General features: G+C 42.5%; 1 protein-coding gene across 4 annotated transcripts in view; it reads right to left on the bottom strand.

The window, feature by feature from the left end:
• The window catches only part of LOC124614002 (glucose transporter type 1), a 499,751-nt gene that overhangs the window by 317,459 nt on the left and 158,553 nt on the right, over positions 1-23,739 (bottom strand). For all 4 annotated transcript variants that reach the window (XM_047142810.1, XM_047142809.1, XM_047142808.1 and 1 more), the window contains exon 2: positions 7,815-7,978. In XM_047142810.1, the coding sequence (XP_046998766.1) occupies positions 7,815-7,835 (21 nt within the window). In that variant the 5' untranslated portion in view covers positions 7,836-7,978. The remainder of the gene's footprint in view (positions 1-7,814; positions 7,979-23,739) is intronic.

Consider the following 23,739-nt stretch of genomic DNA (forward strand, 5'->3'; position numbering starts at 1 on the left):
ACAAGATGCCCTAATTCCGCAAGCGCGAAGCCAACAACTCCGCCATGTGTCCGAGACTAAGACATTGTGTATCGTAGTGTTATTCATTGAAATACAAACGTGAATCTACGTCAATTTGTGTTAGCTATGGATGCAAGAACATAAATGGATAGTTAGCTGCTACTTTTACAGGTAAATGCTGTAGTTAAAACATTGCTTTTGGTTTTCACTCGCCGAATTTAATGTCTACAGTATATAGGGTCATGAAGGGCAGAGCAAGCAAAAGCTTGTGGATCAGGGCATTGCGATGAAATACAGCACACCAGTCAAATACATCATAACATGTACCAGTCAAATACGGCACAGTATGTTCACAGCGCTTCTGCGAAGCTGTCTGATCGAACTTCAACATCAGGTGCCTGCATCAGACACTGACTTTTTTCATCGTTTCTCTCATACTTGCAGAATAAAAGTTGCACTACAGTTTTCAAAAATTATTATAATGTACGAGTGTAGAAACCTATTTATTTGACAAACTTCTTTTCCTTTCCTGTTGCCAGCCAGTGTCACACGTTAGCATCCGACTCTGTGAATCAAGCGGTACTGTTATCCAAGTTAGTAATTTTAGAGCTACTACTCTTATCCCGTAATGTTCTAAGTTCTTATCTCCGTGGTAGAAGACAGTGCACAAAACTAAATAATAAGAATGGAAGTAAGATCCAAACAGGAAAGTCAGCATACAGAACTCTCAGTTGTGGAGTTCCCAAGGAAGTATACTTGGACCACTCTTGTTTATAATATGTATTAATTACATAACACAGCCACAAAACTCCAAACTAGTGAACTATGCTGACGATACATCTTTTATTAGCTGGGGTTGTACAGAGTGGGCAGCATTCCAAAGCAATAAAGAGAACTTTGAAACGATCACAGAATATCTAACAGTGAATAAGCTTACACTGAATAAGGACAAGACTGTAGTAATAAAGTTCTTGCTACATTTTAATAATACTCATACTCAATCACTTTCTATAGTTGAAACGTCTGACAAACATAAGTTTTTAGGCATATTGATTCATGAACATCTCACTTGGAAAGAGCATATTGGCTCCACCTGTAAAAAGGTTTCTAGTAATATTTACTTACTAAAACGTCTTGCGAATATAATAGCTCCCCTTGTCCTTAAACAAGTGCATTATTGGTTAATACACTCACATCTGCAATATGGGATCGAGGTCTGGGGTGGGGCACCCACTGTCTCTATGGATCGCATTTTCAGGCTTCAAAAGAGAGCAGTTAGGATAAATGCTAATATAAGCAAACGCCAGTCCTGTACGGACTATTTCAAAAATTATAAATTACTGACTGCATACTCATTGTATGTATGTAAGACAATGTTTGTAAAAGAGAACGAGAAAAATAGTGTAAAGAACAGTGACACCCATAATTACAATACTCGAGCCAAAAGTGACTAACATAGGATACAGAGAAACAAGAAAGCTACAGACCACAGTCCATATGTAACTGGGAGACAACTCTATAATAAGTTGCCAAAAAATATTAAGCAACTCCAAGGCAATCTTTTCAAGGGAAAGTTGAGAAATTTGTTAATAGAAAGATGTTTATACTCATTAAAAGAATTCTGAGCTGCAGTACTGTTAGTTTATTCTTTTACATACTGCAGTATATTAGTGGTGGTATTGTTATAATTGGCTTATTGATGTATATAATCCTTATATGTACAGAGTGATATATAATGTGCTAATGTGTTTATAACATTATTGCGTGGAATGATATACAATGCGCTACTTGATGTATATATTCATTCTTGGAATGACATGATATTGATATAATTGTACAAAAAATGACGATGTCCAAGACTGCAAAGTTAACATGGACAAATCATCATCATCATCATCATCATCATCATCATCATCATCATCATCATCATCATCATCATCATCATCATCATCAACTGACAATGCACTGTATATTTTACCTATATATTTACATTTGAGATAATTCAATAGTGTTTTGACTAGGCAACAAATTAATCATTTAAAATTTTCAATATTTTAATTCTTTTTTGTTATTCTTCCTTGTGCTAAGCATAATTTTTGAAGATTTTTTTTTATTTCTGAAACTGATGCTCCAGAAAATAGTAATAATCAATGCAAATCGCGAACTTTGAAATGTAATACTAATTTTGTGCATCATGGTTTTCTAATGTTACCAAAAGACGTTCCACTGAGTCCAGATGCATCATCTTATGACACTGTTGTTCATATCAAGAGAAAGTTGTACATTGTGTGTGTGTGTGTGTGTGTGTGTGTGTGTGTGTGTGTGTGTGTGTGAAGTTAAAATGCGAACAGGAAGAAAATAAAATTTCTTCAGCAGCCAAGCTATCGCCTCAAGCAGCGAAATAGTGAATCATGTGATGATGGCATTGCAGACGAAGAACTACACTGATGTGTATTTCCGTGTTTAACAGTGCTCCAATGTAAATGAAAAGTTTTCACGACAGTTTGCCGCTACATTATGTTTTGCCGTTCTTACGATAGTTGTCTCTTTTGCATCAACGCTTAACATTTATTCTACAAGAGTGTATGATCATTTCAGCGTTATATCTGATACTTGATTTCCACTTTCTAGAATAGCATGTGGTAGAAAAGTTTGGCACGTGGTTTCGCAAGTGATAATATGTATGTACATGGAATTCCACTGATTTAATGGTTAGTGAAGTTATGAGTAAGTGTTTAAACTTTACTTCTGAATCTGAGAGCTCTCTTGGCATTGCCATCTAATACAGCTCATATACTGAGAATGTTAAAGACTGCTTCCACAGAAATAAAAGTGAATGAAAACAAGTAGTTTAATTATCTTTGAAGGGCAGTGAACCAGATTTTTGGTAAAGCACACTGGTTAATAAGTTGCAAGTTTATTTTGTTTGCTAAATTAGATTTACTTTCACAAAGCAATGGAGCATTATTTTGTTGAATATGAAGTGATCATTTACGTGTATAATCAGTTTGCTGAAGAAAATCCTTTTTATAATCATCATAATTGGAAACATGTGCAGTAGTGATTAGATGAGATTAGTAATTGTTATATAGATCATGAATACGACACTTTGTGATGATGTGGAACGTGTCAGGTTAATGAAAGGTGTCCATATAAGATATTACATTATACAAAATATTACATGACACTCAATATTTTTAATTTTTTGGTGTGGGTTGGGAAATTACCCACTTACTATATCCAAAAATTCATCTAATGAGTAGAAGGAGTTGCAATTAAGAAACTCTTAATTTCCTTTTAAATGCTATATAGCTATCTGTCAGACTTTTGATGCTATTAGGTAAGTGACCAAAGACTTTAGTGGCAGCATAATTTACCCCCTTCTGAGCCAAAGTTAGATTTAACCTTGAGTAGTGAAGATCACCCTTTCTCCTGGTGTCGTAACCACGTACACTGCTATTACTTTTGAATTCGTTTGGATTGTTAATAACAAATTTCATAAGTGAATACATATGTTTTGAGGCTACAGTGAAGATCTCTAGCTCTTTAAATAAGTGTCTGCAGGATGATCCTGGATGAGCTCCAGCAATCATTATGATTACACGCTTTTGTGCAATGAACACTCTTTTACTCAATGTTGAGTTACCCCAGAATATGATGGCATACGAAAGCAGACAATGAAAACAGACGTGATAAGCTAATTTACTCAGATGTATATCGCCAAAATTTGCAATGACCCTAATAGCATAAGTAGCTGAACTCAAACGTTTCAGCAGATCCTTAGTGTGTTTTCCCAGTTCAACCCCTCATCAATGCATACACCTAGAAATTTTGAATATTCAACCTTAGCTACCGATTTCTGATCGAAGTCTATATTTATTAATGGTGTCATTCCATTTACTGTGTGGAACTGCATATACTGTGTTTTGTCAAAGTTTAATGAGAGCCCATTTGCAGCGAACCACTTAATGATTTTCTGAAAAACATTGTTTACAATTTCACCAGTTAATTCTTGTCTGTTGTGTGTGATAGCTATACTTGTATCATCAGCAAAAAGTACCAGCTTTGCATTTTCGTCAATATAGAATGGCAAGTCATTAATATATATTAAGAACAGCAGAGGACCGAAGACCGAACCTTGCGGCACCCCATTCTTAATTGTTCCCCAGTTTGAGGAACCAACAGTTTTTTATATATTATGTGAACTGCTTATTTCAACTTTCTGCACTCTTCCAGTTAGGTATGATTTAAACCATTTGAGCACTGTCCCATTCATACCACAGTACTTGAGCTTATCTAGAAGTATTCCATGATTTACACAATCAAAAGCCTTTGATAGATCACAAAAAATCCCAACGGGTGACTTCTGGTTGCTCAGGGCATTTAATATTTCATTAGTGAAAGTATATATAGCATTTTTCGTTGAAAAACCCTTCTGGAAACCAAACTGACATTTTGTTAAAACTTTATTTTTACAAAGGTGTGAAGCTACTCTACAATAAATTACTTTTTCAGGAATTTTGGATAAGGCAGTCAGAAGAGAGATTGTAATGGTAAGTTAAAATCATGACAAATTATTCCTAATAGTGTAAAACTGGCAACAGAAACTGACAGTATGTAAATATATTGCGTCCTTATATGAGGGAAAAAGAGTGAGAGAGACAAAGATAGGCTTTACTTGATATTAAGTGTAAGCTTTTGAGTTCAGCGGTAATACCTAGTTGCACATAAGCTTAATCAATAAGTTTCATACAATATTGTCCTGTTACTCTGACTAAAAGGCGTCAGTTCAGTGCTTACATTCTGAAAATCGTACATTTGGTAGTGAAGTGATTGGAACGATCTTATGCCGTTTATACCGTTAATTCTTACAGTTAATACAACACAATGCTGAAAAGTAATGCCTCCGAATTGTGTGACAGTTCTTACAGCTTTTTAAATAAAATATACATTAACATTGGCAACGACCTTGCCGCAGTAGATACACCGGTTCCCGTGCGATCAGCGAAGTTAAGCGCTGTTGGGCGTGGCCGGCACTTGGATGGGTGACCATCCAGCCGCCATGCGCTGTTGCCATTTTTCGGGGTGCACTCAGCCTCGTGGTGCCAACTGAGGAGCTACTCGACCGAATAGTAGCGGCTTCGGTCAAGAATACCATCATAACGACCGGGAGAGCGGTGTGCTGACCCCACACCCCTCCTATCCGCATCCTCCTTGAGGATGACACGGCAGTCGGATGACCGGTAGGCCACTCGTGGCCTGAAGACTGAGTGCTCTCTTTTTTACTTTAGCATTCTGTATCTTTATTCTTCATGTCTACATATTTATTTCCGAACGTAGTCACCCTGGTGACGAACACGTTTCTCCCAACGACGGACCTATTGATACCATCACCGTAGGAACGTCTGTCTTTGTTGACAGAGCCACTACCTCACCTCTGCTTCCACCGCTTCATCACTATCAAAGTGAAGTCCTCGAAGGTATTCTTTACGTTTTGGAAATCGAAGAAAATCTGATGTGGCCAAGTCGGGACTGTATGGAGTATTATCGATGATAGTGAATCCGAGGAGTCGGAATGTCCAGATGTTGCAGCACTCTTGTCTGCTTTGGCGTTGTCATGCTGAAGGAGATGCTGCTCCATGTGCGGACGAAGTATTCGAATTCGAAACGCACAGCATGCCGTTTCTCACGCACCAACATTGTTACGCTACACACAGCCATGTAAACGCTACAATTCGGAGCCCTCTAGCGGCAGAAGGCGGCAAATGTGTAGACATATCGAATAAAGATGCAGAATGTTAGTAAGAGTTTTCACATAGAGGCATTACTTTGCAGTACGCCCTCGTAGTCAGAGTTAAAATGACAGCTGTTCTGCCACGGTGTAGAGAATGCTTAACGAATGAAATTTCGCAACACTGTCTTATTATGAGTATTCCTCCATAAAAATACGTAGCATCTAAGTACATACTCGGTCGCGACTGCTAATTCAGTGGCTTAAACTAGAGGGGCAAATCTTAACACAGGGTTTCAAGGGAAAACCCGTTATTTTGGATTCAACATGATGGGCTGCTCTGACCCCTTGCTTCAACCAATGTCTGTTCTCAGCGCAGGTAAAGTCATCTCCCTTTATTCTAACCTCCTTGTGCGCATTTAAGGAATTTGAGAATAGCAGACGACTTCAACTCGACACAATTCCTAAAACAGAGCGAAATCAGTAAGAGCGAGGTGTAACACATCTGAGAACTCTGAAGAAAGTGCAGACCAAAACTTAGCGATCTTCGCCGAATAAAAATATTTGTAGTCCCATGTTCTTTAATTTCTGCACTGAGCTGTATTTATTGATTTCAGATTTACATGCTATAGATTCGTGAATGAAATGGTCCCATATTCAGGAACCTTACAACAGTGCAGGACTCGCGCTCAATGTCTTTTGTCCTTATAAGGTGACTGAAGATGGAAGCTTGTAAAGCTGATATCAATAAATACACATTTTGTGTGGTAAGTCGTTGTGACGCAAATTTATTCATCCGTCAGCATTAGTGCCAGCTGTCTCGTGGTCAAGCACCGCCTCGTAGCACGTTTTAAAATCAATGCACTCTGGATTTCAAGCTTTTTAACAAAATGAGAAAGTTCTTTTTCTGTGTTCCAGTGGCATAAATAATATGAATAATTCATTTACACAATGTACACACAAGGTTTTGCTAGTCTGATCTAGTGCTGGATGTCCCTCTTATATATCGTAGACACTCCTAGAGAGGGGAAAAAATCAAGAGCAATAGCCAAGCGAACATACGAACTATGAGTATGAGACATGGATGCCTTTCGCAGCACTGTTACATAGTCCAGCCAAGCGTGTGATGACAAGCTCAGCTTAGTGCTACGTACTTTGGAGACAAATATGTAACTGTTCGTGTATTCTAGGTAAATAAAAACGAAACCACAGTAAATGCGACTTTTTACAAGTGGGCCTTATTCACCTCGCCGGGCGGAGATCAGGAAAGGAAAAAATGATGCTTCGAAGATGTTGCATTTCATATCATATCATGTTTGCTCACGACGCCCTGAAGAAGTTTTCAGAGGGTGCGGGGAGTGTAGGAAGGTAGCTCAGTCTGCCGAAGTGATGGTGCGGGGGCACTACACGAGTGCCTGTTGGTTTGGAACTGCACGGCGCAACAACCGCTTGCCAACGGCTACGGTAAACACTGGTATTGGATCACCAATGTTGGCAGCGGTCGGCCAAAAAGCATTGTGGACTGAAGTCGGTCGACTTCTAACGGCTTCCGTCGATCCAGAATTAGGGAGCTGTGAACCAACAATAATAAGAAAACGCACTTCTGTCCCAGGTGTCATCTCCGTTTGGTCGAGCTATAAAAATGGTCTAAATATTGGATATATCGGTGTAATTGTAGAGAATCTAGCAACGTAATTAACCCTTCCGTGACAAGCCTTTAAGCATGTTTGACAGTGATGAAGCGTAGCAAAAACGTCACTGAGATTAAAACAAAATAAAGTCATGATCGATCGCAGAAAATAGCTTTTATGCTCATTGTTTCTAGCAATTTCAAAATATCGAGCTTCATTCGAAAATGAAATAAAACAGTGAAAATCAGACAAGCATAATAGCATTATTTAGGACACGCAGCGCTACGGAGTCATCTGACGAGAATCTTATTTGTCTCTTACACTTAAATTTTTTTGAATTAGGATCCATTGTGCAAGTTGGAGCAGCTCTCGCAGAAATTTGAACAACCGCTCGATTTTTCTGGTTTTGTGGCGTGCATCAGTAGCGGTGCGCAAAATACAGCAGTACTCACCTCAGTTTGGAAGGGCGCCATGTCTCAGGGCTGGAGGAGAGCTTGATTAGTGGCGTGCTAGTTGGCAGCACTGGAGGAGCACGTGACGCTGCAGGTGCTGTTGCGGTTGGTGCCGGCGGAGCTTTGTGCGATCGCTGGACAGGCCGCCGGCGCCTCTACCTCTTCTGAAACAACGACCGACAGCGACAATGAGTAATACTGGTGCCGCTCTGATAACAGAAGGGCCGTGCGCAGCGCGCAATGCGCAGGCGTCAAGGCGCCGAGAGCTAAGAGACCGGCGACTGCTGCAGCCTGTGGTTTCATGAACTGAACATGCTGGAATGGTTCCTGCAGAAAGGCCTAGGCCCATTTCCGTCCTCGTTCTTGTCTAACTAGGTTATTCTATCTCTAATGAACTTTATTACAGGCGTCCTGAAATCTGAGGCTACAGACTTCATTGCATTGCCATGGTCTAGTGATTGAAACACGTGAGGCAATACTGACCCTACGACTTATCTGAGAGAATAGATTAAGGAAAGGCAAGCCTACGTTTCTAGCATTTGTAGACTTAGAGAAAGCTTTTGACAACGTTGATTGGAATACTCTCTTTTATATTCTGAAGGTGGCAGGGGTAAAATACAGGGAGCGAAATCCTATTTACAATTTGTACAGAAACCAGATGGCAGTTATAAGAATCGAGGGACATGAAAGGGAAGCAGTGGTTGAGAAGGGAGTGAGACAGGGTTGTAGCCTATCCCCGATGTTATTCAATCTGTATATTGAGCAAGCTGCGAAGGAAACAAAAGAAAAATTCGGAGTAGGTATTAAAATCCATGGAGAAGAAATAAAAACTTTGAGGTTCGCCGATGACATTGTAATTCTGTCAGAGACAGCAAAGGACCTGGAAGAGCAGCTGAACGGAATGGACAGTGTCCTGGAAGGAGGATACAAGATGAACATCAACAAAAGCAAAACAAGGATAATGGAATGTAGTCGAATTAAATCCGGTGATGTTGCGGGAATTAGATTAGGAAATGAGACGTTTAAAGTAGTAAAGGAGTTTTGCTATTAGGGGAGCAAAATAACTGATGATGGTCGAAGTAGAGAGGATATAAAATGTAGACTGGAAATGGCAAGGAAAGCGTTTCTGGAGAAGAGAAATTTGTTAATATCGAGCATAGATTTAAGCGTCAGGAAGTCGTTTCTGAAAGTATTTGTACAGAGTGTAGCCATGTATGGAAGTGAAACGTTGACGATAAATAGTTTGGACAAGAAGAGAATAGAAGCTTTCGAAATGTGGTGCTACACAAGAATGCTGAAGATTAGATGGGTAGATCACATAACTAATGAGGAGGTATTGAACAGAATTGGGGAGAAGAGAAATTTGTGGCACAACTTGACTGGAAGAAGGGATCGGTTGGTAGGACATATTCTGAGGCATCAAGGGATCACCAATTTAGTATTGGAGGGCAGCGTGGAGAGTAAAAATCGTAGAGGGAGACCAAGAGATGAATACACTGAACAGATTCAGGGCCCCCACCCCCACCTCCCTCAACTAGGGAGAGATCTAGCGACCTTGGAGGCCAAGATGGGGTTTGACAAGCACGAAGACATGCAGTAGAAACTCACTCTGGGTGCGTACGGGTACTGTCTTGTTGAAACGTAAGCCCAAGATGTCTTGCCATGAAGGGCAACGAAACGGTGCGTACAATATCATCCACGTATCGCTGTGCTGTAAGGGCGCCGCGGATGACAACCAAAGGTGTCCTGCTATGAAACTAAATTTCATCTCAGGCAATCACTCAGTTGTCGTGCTGTAAGGCGGGTAACAGTCAGCCTGGTCTCCCACCGCTGTTTGGAGCTTCTCCATACCCATCTTCGCTGGTCATTGAGGCTCATTTCGATGGGGAACTCATCAATGAAGACATTTCAACTCCAGTCAATGAGGGTCTAGACCCTGACGATCAGCGAAGACGTCCTGGACAGCGGTCGGATACCAACCTGATTGTCACCCGCCATATGCCACAAAAAGTGATGGTCTGAGGTGCCATTCCATTTCATAGTTATACCTCTTTGGTTGTGATCCGTGGGACCCTTACAGCACTGCGATGCGTCAACTATATTCTACGTCCAGTTTTGTTGCACTTTATGGCAAGCCTTCATCTGCTTACATTTCAGCAAGACAATGTCCGCCAGCACACAGCGAGCGTTTCTACATCTTGTCCTCATTGTTGTTAAACCCCATCTTGGCCAGTAAGGTCGCCAGATGTCTCCCCAACGGGGAATTTTGATGATCTAACACTCCAATTGGACAGAATTTGGAACGACATCCCTCAGGACGACAGCCAAAAATTCTCAAACCATGCCAGGCCGAGTAGTTACTCGCGTAACGGCTAGAGATTGACCAATTTGTTACTGTCTTGCTCAGCTCGTGAGCTTTCTCTCTTGAATAAATCACCCAGGTTTTTTTCTGAAAGTGCCATTTGTTTGGCTGTACACGTGCACTACATCTACAGATTTCCATTCCATTCGGCTGATTCCTTCTTCCTGTCACTGTCTGCAATCCTACTAAATTGTAGATTTAGCAATGAAGAACGCAAGGTTATTTCTGATTCTCCACTTTGAGAAGTAGAAGGGAGTTTAGAAGACACATTACACATGTCGTCTCACGCTAAGATCATTTGCGTAAAAGAAGTGGCTCAGAGACAGAAGCGAATACATGTTCTGGGTTACTTTCCGACACCATTCTACTGGGGTTCAGATCACAGGTGCATATCATTATGGGAGTGAAATGGCGCAGCGGCTGGAAACGAGCTCCAAAGTTTAAGTACGCGGGACAGAACCAGAACTGTGTGCAAACAGGTTCACTGTGAAGCTACGGCGGTAGTTGGATGAAATGCAATGTCGTGTCCAGCCGTAGCGAAATGATGTTAGCAATTTGACCAAGGCCGCACAGACTTGGGTAATGATCGGGAAGGAAGGCCATTGACTCGAATCACATATGACAATGTACAGGCAATCGAGGAGCTGATTGGCAGATTTTCCTACGTTGAGGACGCTCACACAGCGTTTCTCGAATGGCTCCGTAACCAAGGAGTGGATTTCTATCGTCGAGGAACTGACCATTGTTTACAGAGTCGGCGACTACATAGAAAAATGATGTCATGTATACGTGTCATTTTACAGTATAACGCAGCAATCAATAATGGTTTGAGATACCTCGTATTAATTTTGCAATTTTGCGTGGTTATTTTTTGTTCCTGTCCAGCAGGATTGTCGGAATCATTTTGATTTTGTTTTCCAGTTCACATCTTTGTTTACAGTGACAACCTAACTTCATCCGTGCATGAATAAAAAGATTACTTGTTAATAACGTCGCTGAATATCGTTGACTTAACCAGGAGAAGGATATAACTTTAGATCGCTGAACTGAAGTGGTGGCATTAATAATAATAATAATAATGGAGCTTCTCCATACCCATCTTCGCTGGTCATTGAGGCTCATTTCGATGGGGAACTCATCAATGAAGACATTTCAACTCCAGTCAATGAGGGTCTAGACCCTGACGATCAGCGAAGACGTCCTGGACAGCGGTCGGATACCAACCTGATTGTCACCCGCCATATGCCACAAAAAGTGATGGTCTGAGGTGCCATTCCATTTCATAGTTATACCTCTTTGGTTGTGATCCGTGGGACCCTTACAGCACTGCGATGCGTCAACTATATTCTACGTCCAGTTTTGTTGCACTTTATGGCAAGCCTTCATCTGCTTACATTTCAGCAAGACAATGTCCGCCAGCACACAGCGAGCGTTTCTACATCTTGTCCTCATTGTTGTTAAACCCCATCTTGGCCAGTAAGGTCGCCAGATGTCTCCCCAACGGGGAATTTTGATGATCTAACACTCCAATTGGACAGAATTTGGAACGACATCCCTCAGGACGACAGCCAAAAATTCTCAAACCATGCCAGGCCGAGTAGTTACTCGCGTAACGGCTAGAGATTGACCAATTTGTTACTGTCTTGCTCAGCTCGTGAGCTTTCTCTCTTGAATAAATCACCCAGGTTTTTTTCTGAAAGTGCCATTTGTTTGGCTGTACACGTGCACTACATCTACAGATTTCCATTCCATTCGGCTGATTCCTTCTTCCTGTCACTGTCTGCAATCCTACTAAATTGTAGATTTAGCAATGAAGAACGCAAGGTTATTTCTGATTCTCCACTTTGAGAAGTAGAAGGGAGTTTAGAAGACACATTACACATGTCGTCTCACGCTAAGATCATTTGCGTAAAAGAAGTGGCTCAGAGACAGAAGCGAATACATGTTCTGGGTTACTTTCCGACACCATTCTACTGGGGTTCAGATCACAGGTGCATATCATTATGGGAGTGAAATGGCGCAGCGGCTGGAAACGAGCTCCAAAGTTTAAGTACGCGGGACAGAACCAGAACTGTGTGCAAACAGGTTCACTGTGAAGCTACGGCGGTAGTTGGATGAAATGCAATGTCGTGTCCAGCCGTAGCGAAATGATGTTAGCAATTTGACCAAGGCCGCACAGACTTGGGTAATGATCGGGAAGGAAGGCCATTGACTCGAATCACATATGACAATGTACAGGCAATCGAGGAGCTGATTGGCAGATTTTCCTACGTTGAGGACGCTCACACAGCGTTTCTCGAATGGCTCCGTAACCAAGGAGTGGATTTCTATCGTCGAGGAACTGACCATTGTTTACAGAGTCGGCGACTACATAGAAAAATGATGTCATGTATACGTGTCATTTTACAGTATAACGCAGCAATCAATAATGGTTTGAGATACCTCGTATTAATTTTGCAATTTTGCGTGGTTATTTTTTGTTCCTGTCCAGCAGGATTGTCGGAATCATTTTGATTTTGTTTTCCAGTTCACATCTTTGTTTACAGTGACAACCTAACTTCATCCGTGCATGAATAAAAAGATTACTTGTTAATAACGTCGCTGAATATCGTTGACTTAACCAGGAGAAGGATATAACTTTAGATCGCTGAACTGAAGTGGTGGCATTAATAATAATAATAATAATAATAATAATAATAATAATAATAGTGAAACACAATTAGCACGTAATAATGAATTATGTCTACCATTTCGATATCTAAGTTTATATCAAAATCTATCATTTAAGATACTTTTAGGTGTGTACAGTTCCTGTAAAATTTTGCTCCTTGGGCTCCAGAAGTTCTCAAACTGACCAGTCGGGTACAAATTGAAATTTTTAATCTTATACCCTCTAGGATAAATTTATCCTGACGCCCTGATCTCTATGGAACTTAAGATACGCGTTTCTTGACCATATCCACAGTAAAAACCAGTGAACCAAATGTTTCATTTGCTCAAAAGTCTCTCACGTTTTCACTAAAAAAAATTTTACACGGTTACGAGCTATCCATTTATAAAGATTGATATGCTGTAAAGTTTATGGGCAGTATTTAAATATACTTGATTCCTTTAGAAATGTAGACAAAATTTAAGTCTTAGTATCAGAACATATTTATTACAAATATAATGCGATGAATTAATTCATTGAGCTGCATTATGAGTGTTATGAAATGATCCTATTGAATACCGGATAGTGATATGAAAAGTATGATATCATTTACGGCGCAGTGTTTAGCACACTGGACTCTGATTCGGGAGGACGACTCTTCAAACCTGCGTCCGGCCAGCCTCATTTACGTTTTCCGCGATTTCCCTAAATAGCTTCGGGCAAATGCCGCAATGGTTCCTTTGAAAGGTCACGGCTGACTCCCTTCCCCATCCTTCCCTAACCCGACGGGACCGATGACCTCACTGTTTGGTCCCCTCCCCAAATCAACCAACCAACCAACAGGATTTACAGATCAAATCTTTAGGATGTTAAAACGACGCAAAAGCTTTGTGGCCCAGATGCACACATTCCCCTTTGCTCTCCTAGAAAGGAAAAAAGAATATAGTGTATTCAGGAGTTTTTCTTTCAAGAAAATGATTTAGAAGTCAATATTATGCAGGTTTTAACAGAATAGGAACTGGAACAGTTTTATGGCCACTTACAAGTCACCATTCGTCTTCCAAAATATTAAAAGTACTCTATTCCCTCGGGTCTAGTCACTGCCCCCCCCCCCCCCCACCCCCCTTCAAATTATCGTATGGGTGCTCTTGGCGTGGGGTTATGTGAAGGACATTGTTTATACCTCGCCTGTACACGACATCGGCGATTCCGCAGAAGAAATGTGGAGGCAATTGACACCGTCGCCCCCAGACATGCCTGTGCGCACATGGGTTTGGGTACCGTGTCGATGCACTGTGGGTTACAAAAGAAGACCTTGTACAAGTGGATCAATTTTTCTGTACAAAACGTACTGAGTAACTTTACATGATACCGAAAATTGCATGGATCTTAAGTCTCAAAATTATTACATTTGGAAATCAGGTACATGTGGACACCGCGTATATCTAATAGTCTGTATCGACAACAAAACTGTGCTAGCTATCCAGAAGGATCGATACTTCTACAAAGGAACTGTACGCAGTTCCGATGTCGTCGATTTATCTGAGTGCAGCATTTAGCTCTTCGAAGACAGTATGAGGCTTGATAATTAACTGAAGTTTCCAAGACAAAGTCTAAAACATTGTATGCCAGTAGGGCAATTGAGCGGGTCTGTTGAATCGTCGGTGAACTATGCCTGCAGTACGCTAATTCGTGTGATGTATACAACTGCAAGATATCTCTACGTGGTACTCAGGGCGAGAAAGGTTTTTTATTGTTTCCCTGCCGACATTATAACACCTGCATGATTAGTAATTACGTATAACGCAATATGCATTCATATATTTTCCATCATTGAATCCTCCGACAATGTTCATGTACAGACAAATTGTAATACATCAACACAACGCCGAATCCTGTCAGTCACGCCGACAACGATTACGAATTGTATACTCGTATATGGTCTCGTCGTATGAACTGATTTCTTTCCAAACTTGACTTCTCCCAGAGTTTTACTGTCTCGCGATAGACTGTGGTAAAAAAAAGGTGGTACACCATCGCGATTCACGAGTTTAAAAATAGTAAAGTATTTACTTCTCGTTGACGGCTTGATGGTAATAGTCAAACACGTGGCGTTCCGTGCGAGAACCATCCAGATTGCATCTTCTTTCACGGCGGCAAATGACCTTTGTCGAATTTTGTTGTAAGTTAACAGAGTTATCTTCCCGAGATCAGGAATAATCTCCACTCACCCACCTTGATAAGACACGTCTCTGGCGGTTTGATATCCTCGCTCCATTTTTCATCACGTGTAGAGAGCCCTCCCACATTGCCGCGTCGGCTGCTTCTTCTCCACTTTATCTATTGTAAGATGATAATCAGCTTTGTAAACGAAACAGTGCTTAGGGTGACAGCACCTGCCCCATGCGGGTTTCAATTCGTTACTTCAGTCCTCTGATTTCTACTTGAAGAAAACTGGTCCCATAAAATAATTCACAATTGGCAGTATCACCAAAGTTTATCAAAGCGATGTTCCACTATCTTTCTCTTGGCAGCACATCGCTTCAAACAGAGGCCTCGTGCTGCAGGAGGATAAAGCAACAGTCTGATTTGTTGTTCTGGAGAGGTGGGGACAGCAGAAGAGAAAGGCAAAGGAAGGAAAGAAGATCAGGATTTAACACCCTGTCGACGACTAGGTCACTAAAGGCGGAGCACAAGCTCCGTTGAGGAAGGAAATCTGCACTCATTGCGAATCTATGGTCTAAACCACTGCGCCATTTCGCTCGATCGCGAAAAAGAAAGCGAACTCTGACGTCCAAAATAGCTTTTAGTCCTGCACAGACTAGTCATACTGGCAATGGGGATCGCTGTGATTTGTAACGAAATTGTTTTACTGTATTCCTCATTCTCGTATTACACAAATTAATACCGGTTTCGATTTCCGACCAAGACATCTGGAGGTCTGTTTAAAAAGAAGAAAAAGGGGGATAGTAAAATACTAGGAGACTAAATTACAAATCGAACTGACTTTTAAACTCAACTATAGCCGGTTGAGTAGGTTATACAGAAACTCGTTAATTGAATAGTTCAGGAGAGCCGCCCACAGTCTGATTGTTGGCAATTGTACAGGGTGCGCCGCGAGAACTTAATTTAAAAAAATCATATAACAAAGTATTGGAGATTAATTTGATTCTATTCTTCATTTGTGTGACCAGTGTCCGTAGTTGCTTTATATTTCAGGAGGATATTTTTGATCCGTCGTTGCAACTGCAAAAACTGCGTGATTTTTTTCATCAGACGCGTTTCGCTTTATTGAGGTCAAGCATCATCAGTGTTATGTAATTAAGTTTATTTAAATTTTGATTTACTTTTTACATCGAAAAACAGTTCGTTAAGAACTCGTCCGAAAAATCACCGTAAGTACAAACCAAACTATTCTGTGTCTCCAGAATGAGATTTTCACTCTGCAGCGGAGTGTGCGCTGATATGAAACTTCCTGGCAGATTAAAACTGTGTGCCAGACCGAGACTATAACTCGGGACCTTTGCCTTTCACGGGCAAGTGCTCTTGTATTGTTCCTCAGATCTCGCGCGGTCGGTAGACGAATGGTATACATCAAGAATTTAAGACGGCCCCGTACGCAAAAGTCGCCGGGTGCTAAATCTGGCGAGCGTGCTGGTCACTGAAGATCGGCCCTCTAAGAGATGTGACGTTCGGAGAAGTGTTCGCGCAAGAGTGTCATTGAAGTTCGTGTACTGTAAGCTGAGGCGCCATCTTTTTGGAACCAGACGTCCTCCACATTCAGTTCACGTTCGGAAAGAAAAAAACGTCTCAGTCACCTGGACATAACGCTCAGAATTGACTAACTTCCCTGCCGTTCTCTTCGAAAAACGATGGGCCAATAACGCCAATTTTGGGTAATGCTCGCCACAACAGACATGTTTTGTATACAAGGGCTGCCCATGAAGTTCTCGGGGACTCATAGCAGTCCGGTACTGCATGGTTTGTTTATTCATGCATCCAGACAAATGAAAATGTGTGTTGTCGGTGAACGCAAGGGCGTCATGAGCCAGGTTTTCGATCAAGGCTTCACATGAATTTGTTCGCGAAATAAAATCTCGTCTTAAGTCTATACACCACTATCAGTTTGTATGGATGAAATTTCAAGTCTGCATGATTTGTAATTAAGTTTCCTAGTATTTTAATACCCCGCTTTTTTCTTTTTTAAAATAGATTATCTACGAAACCACTAATGTAACTACCGGGTGGTTATAATTAAACTTTCCCTATTTAACACATTATAACACAAACTAATAACCGTACGAGGAAGAAACTTGGTAGCATTAAGGTCAAGGGCATGGGCCAGAGAAATAATGCAGACTCAGTTCAAGTGAAACAATGTGCTGCTGCGGTACACCGTACCATTACATACCGGTATCATTACTGCTACGAAAGGGGCTCAATATGGCGCCCGTCAAGTGTCCAGAAGAGCCTGAAAACGCAGGACTGCATTCTGAACAGCACAACGAAGCATGTCCGTAGGTATGCTGGCTACCTCTCTTGATATGCTGCGCTTCTGATCAGCACATGTGTGAATGTTACCCTGGTAAACACTGTCTTTCAGGTAGCCCCACAACCAGAAATCACAGGGAGTGAGGTCAGGTGATCGTGCCGACCAAGCATTTGGTAACGATCGACTGAGAATTCGATCGTTTCCAAATGTGTTTCGGAGGAGCAGGTGAACTTCACGAGCTATGTGCGGTGGGGCCCCATCTTGCATGAAAACTATTGGGTTCAATGCGTCTCTCTCTTGTAGGGCGGGTATGACATGCTGGCGAAGCATGTCGCAGTAACGCTGGCCAGCCATACTGGACTTTTTGGTCATCGAGTGCCAACCTGTTCAAAAAAGAATGTACCAATGATAAACGTAGCCGAGAAGCCACACCATACGTTGACAAGTTCACCAAGCAGAGGAACTTCATGCACTGTGACTGGAGGTAAAGATCCCCACACTCAGGAATTCTGTGCTTTCACCTCACCCCTCACAGAAAAATCAGTTTTATCTGTCCATAGGATGGTCCGTCGTCAACTTCAGTCATTGGGAGAAAGTGGAGAGCGAAGTCAACATGTCGTTGTGCGTCCTGTGATGCAAGCTACAGTACGATATAGATCCTGTACGGTTACCATTTGAGAATGGTTCGAAACACTTTCCGTTCAGTAGACCACGAGATGTTCAACTGTCGTGACACAGCACGCGCACTGCCTGATGATCGGGAACTGCGCACAGCGTTGTCTGCCGTAGCAACAGCGATTTCATCAACCACCTGTGGTGCAACCAGTCTTCGGTCTCTTCCCGGAACGACGCCCAATTCTCCACCAGTTGATTCGAACCACTTCGTCATGCTCCGCACAGGAGATGGAGAAAGGGGACCATTCTGTAATCCTTTCAGCCGGCGATATTCTCGAAGTGCACCTGCAACATTACTGTTGTTTTGATAATAGCGCTTCACCAGTAATGCCCTGCTCCTTTTGTGCAAGCTCATGTTGACACACTCAACAAGTGCATTGCGACTGGTAAGATGCGAGAGACTATGAATCACGATGACTGATCACAGCACTTGCCGAACATTGTTGGAACTTGACGGTCGCCCTGTGACGCATGAAAATCATGCACCCCATACTCTGGACATTAATGCTACGAAGTTTGGTGCTCGTACAGTAATTAGCTTCCGTACTATGTGTTAAATATGGAAAGTTTAATTATAACCACCCGATATTTATGTGACCCCAGGATGAAAAATACCACACAAAAAAATACCTGATGAATATGCGGGCGCGCATAGCCAATTTCAGATTTACAGCATTCTAGCCAGTATTCATGTTGCCTAAACTTATTGGTGAATGGTACATTGCAGCAGAGAAAACGCTGAAATTGTTGAGACTGCCAAATGATTTCGTTTCCCCTGTCAGGGACAACACTAAGCCCACACTTCAATAGCACGACACTTGAAGCGGAACGGATTTAAGAAGCTAGGGTTTCTCGCTGAGCACCTGTAGAGGATGACATAAGCAGAGGCCATGAATGTCTAAATGGCTGAAACTGATTCTCATTATACATTGCTCTTAGGAAAGAGAGAGATAACGTGACATAACGTATAAATTACTCAGTGAAAATGATTCAGAGTGCGGTAGTACGCTGTCAGAGGTCTCCCAATCGTGCACAGAAAGCTGGATGTCACATGATCTGGTGTCAGTATGACTATAGAGCCAAACGGGGTGGCCCACAACACGAGGCAGTTGAAGGAACAGAGGGGTATCCGGACACCCCCAAATACATACGTTTTTCATATTAGGTGCATTGCGCTGCCACGTACTGCCAGGTACTACCTCAGCAGTCACTGGACATCGTGAGAGAACAGAATGGGGCGCTCCGCGGAACTCACGAACTTCAAACGTGGTCAGGTGACATACGTCTGTACGCGAGATTTCCACACTCCTAAACATCCCTAGGTCCATAGTTTCCGATGTGATAGTGAGGTGGAAACGTGAAGGGCCACGTACAGCACAAAAGCGTGCAGGCCGACTGTTGACGGAGAGAGAGAGACCGCCGACAGTTGAAGAGGTGGTTCCCTCCCCCAAATCAACAAACCAACAACAGTTGAAGAGGGTCGTAATGTGTAATAGGGAGGCATCTATCCAGACCATCATACAAGAATTCCAAACTGCATCAGGATCCACTGCAAGTACTGTGACAGGCGGGAGGTGAGAAAACTTTGATTTCATGGTCGAGCGGCTGCTTATAAGCCACATATCACGCCGGTAAATGCCAAACGATGTCTCGCTTGGTATTTAAGGAGTGTCAACAAATGCCCGGTGAAAGTCCTCTACCAGCGTGGGTAGTGCCAACAGTAAAATTCGGAGGCGGTGGTGTTATGGTGTGGTCGTGTTTTTCATGGAGAGGGCTTGCACTCCTTGTTGTTTTGCGTGGCACTATCATAGCACAGGCCTACATTGATGTTTTAAGCACCTTCTTGCATCCCGCTGTTGAAGAGCAATTCGGGGATGGTGACTGCATCTTTCAACACAATCGAGCACCTGTTCATAATGCACGACCTGTGGCGGAATAGTTATGCGACAATAACCTCCCTGTAATGAACTGGCCTGCACAGAGTCCTGACCTGAATCGTATAGAATGCCTTTGGGGTGATTTGGAACGCCGACTTGGAACCTCTCCTCAGTGCAGCACTCCGTGAAGAATGGGCTGCCATTCCCCAAGAAAGCATCCAGCACTTGATTGAACGTATGCCTGCGAGAGTGTATGCTGTCATCAAAGCTAAGGGCGGGCCAATACCATATTGAATTCCAGCATTACCGATGGATGGCGCCACTTTTAAGTCATTTTCAGTCATGTGTCCGGATTCTTTTGATCATATAGTGTATATACACGGTGCACTGTTATGGTAATGTTCATTACAACGTGGCGCGAACACAGCTTCTGGATGATTTCACACGGGGAAGAACCATCGGAGAACTGGAAGAAAAAATATGACCAGTGTAGCCCAGGAGCTCGGTACTGCTCACAGCATTTTTGATGTGCATGGGTAGAATTCCGAAGCACACGCAATGCTGCCCGAAGCAGAGCTGGTGGTCGGCCAGTCAGCTACAGCAGCAGATGATCTCTAAATCCACTGTGGCACGGAGACTAAACGGGGTGGTCTCTCTGCCCGACCAGCACGTTGTGTTCCGCTGAACCCGCACTTCGGCGGCACTCTTTGCGGTGGTGCCAAGAGTACAGCGACTCAACGAAAGAGAAGTGCGGTTGCGTGCTCTTCTCGGATGGGAACACGTTCAGTATGAGCCGTACCCTCATAACAGCGAAAGGTGAGAACACGTAATGCAGCCAGGAACATCGTCGAACGTGACCGTTTCGATGGTCCAAGCGGTATGCTGTGGGGAGGCATAAGGCTGCACGTGCGTACTGATCTCCAAATCTTTCAACACTGTACACTCACACGTCAACGTTATAGAGACACCGCACTCCTTTCCACGTGCGTCTGTTCAGGGGGTCTGTTCGTGCCTGACTTCATTTTTATGTATGGCAATGTACGACCGTATAGAAAAGCACATACGGAGTAGCTCTCGGAACGAGAGGACATTCGGCGAATGGACTGATCTGCCCACTCGCCCGACTTAAATCCCATCTAGTACTGTGGGATACGTTGAGAAGGCGTACTGCAGCGCTTCCACAAGCACCGGCGACCACCTAGCAGTTGTCAACGGTGTTAATGGAGGAATGGAAAGTTCTACCTTGACTCCTTATCGAACCTGGTAGCCACCATGTAAGGACGTTGCACAGCATGCATTGCTGCCCGTAATGAGTACGCAGCTTATTGAGAACAATATGCCGCCTTGTGTGACGTCCGAAGGCCAAGTGGCACATATTGCGGAAGATACTTCCGTCCCTAAATTTGTGCTGCAGTGTATCTACAACGCACCATGGCCAAAATCCCCAAGACGACTGTTATCGAGGATATATCAGTTTTATCAGTATAATAAGATGGGAGGTCTCATGTAAGCTAGCTGACTTAATGATTACAGTAGGAAATGAATCCAAGGTAGCCAACCGGTAGCAACAAAAGGTGGTTTTATTCAACCTTCGACCATGGTTTCGACGGATACAAACTAGTCTTCAGAAGTGCGTGTAACTAAAATTTGACATTGGAAAATCAAATAATGAAGCGATCTGGAATTTGCCGAATGAAAATATGCTGTCAGTGCATATCACTGTATACATTATTTAATATACTGGTCCCTGTGACCAGGGCTTTTCAAGTAAAGAATGTGTAAATGCAGAAATTAAAGACAGAAACGAGCCGCAGCTCATACTATGACCTGTTATTTTATTTGATTGGTTTTATTTCCGCATTTTAACTATGCTTGCTTGACAATCCCTGACCGTAGGGGCCAGTATATTTTATCTATATATAAAAATTGTAGCCGTTTGTTTGCTCAAAATCGTGTAACTCTGAAAGTTCTTGACCGATTGCTTTGACATTTTGACAACGTTAAATTCTAATACGGCCATGTTTTTATATGCCTAAATGTTTAAAATATGACTTATCAAAAATCTCACAATGTACCTTTCCGATTTACATGTTTCTGCAATTAATAAACGATAGTGAAACGTTGTCAGCAAAAAGGGAAGTTGTATTTGCAGCTCATTGGTTTCTTTGTTACCCTTTGCTATACAAATACGCACATTGCATGTAAGCCCTAAAATAATTATTCTTCTCGTACTCTGTTACGTTCGTTAGATTTTTGCGGTTCTGGATGAAGACAAGGGAAAGAAGGAAAAGTCAGTGCGAAAGGGAAGCTGTAAAGCAGGGCGGCACACGCCTATTCGTGTGCATTCTTTGCGTCAATGCTCGTATAGGGTGGAAACATTTTAGCGGGGAACCAGTGTTTTTCACATAAAGAAGCAGGCCGCGCGAATATGACGCAGGAACATTCACAGCGACGCCGTTGCGAACGCTATTGTACTAAGAGCCCACCCCTTCCCCACTTTTCCTTTTTCTGCCTTTTTGTTCGTCACTACTTTGCGTTTCCGCTCTAAGCCGGCGGATTTTCAGCGCGCTTCCTTTTCCGTAGGCCAGTGGAGCCGCTTCCCTGACATTATCTCGGCGGTGCAGCGGGTGTCGCTCACCTGTGAAGACCTGGTGCGCGGCCCAGCCGTTATTATCGGCCAGAGATAGCGTCATAGCCAGAGCCGGGGTCTGGCGGCGCAGGTGATGGCTGTAGGGTAAGGGGGGATGGGAGCAGGCTTCCACGACCACCATGCGAGTGGTGCTAAACCGACATCTGTTTCATGCTTCCCCCGTAGTATGCTGATTGCATGAATCATGTAAGTGACATCTTGATATGACGGGGAATACATCAGTTGAGTTGAGAGAAAAAAAAACCTGTATAATTACGCAGAGCATTATTTCCAAACCTTTTAGGTACTCCCACACGCTCATCAGGGAAAGTGCAATCTTATATCAAAATTTATGATACAGAATAAAGGCAAATAATAGAAAAGACTGACATATTCGTTTTTTATTTAAAAGCACTCGTTTTATATTGCTAACTAAGAAAATAGTGTATTTTCAAGCAAAATATTATTTTTAATCATTTCAGATGTTATGTGGACATGTGTCCGGAAACGCTTAATTTCCATGTTAGAGCTCATTTTCGTTTCGTCAATATGTACTGTACTTCCTCGATTCACCGCCAGTTGGCCCAGTTGAAAGAAGGTAATGTTGACTTTGGTGTTTGTGTTGACACGCGACTCATTGCTCTACAGTACGTTTGGGCAGGCATTGTTGGTGATGTCTTAATTGGGCCCCATGTTCTTCCACCTACGCTCAATGGAGCACGTTATCATGATTTCATATGGAAGACTCTACCTGTGCTGCTAGAACATGTGCCTTTACAAGGGCGGGGAATCACTGAAGTGCCATATTCGAACCAACACATGCGGAATCGTGTGAAGACAATAACTACGCTAGTAACTCATACACCCCAAAAGTAATGATAAGACCTGTTTTTGACCTCAACGCTTCAACTGACGTACGGTATCACGCACTCTTTCTTCGCTTACATGTCAAAATACTGACTCTTAGGTGAATGCCTTGCACGAGGAGCGTTCAATAAGTAATGCAACACTTTTCTTCCTGACCAATTTCCATTAAAAAATGCAGAATTTGTTGAGGGTCATCGTGGAATATTGCCGCTCCGGTCCCTATAGTTTGAAGTTCTGACTGGTGGCGGTGCCATACCTAGCCCTCAAAATGGCGTCCTTAATGGAGGTGCGTTTGGAACAGATAACTGTCATTGGGTTTCTTTTGGTGGATACTAGAGTATCCCAGATGTTCACAGGCGTTTGCAGAATGGCT

Source organism: Schistocerca americana, chromosome 4 (genome assembly GCF_021461395.2).
Source record: "Schistocerca americana isolate TAMUIC-IGC-003095 chromosome 4, iqSchAmer2.1, whole genome shotgun sequence".
Taxonomy (NCBI): Eukaryota; Metazoa; Arthropoda; class Insecta; order Orthoptera; family Acrididae; genus Schistocerca; species Schistocerca americana.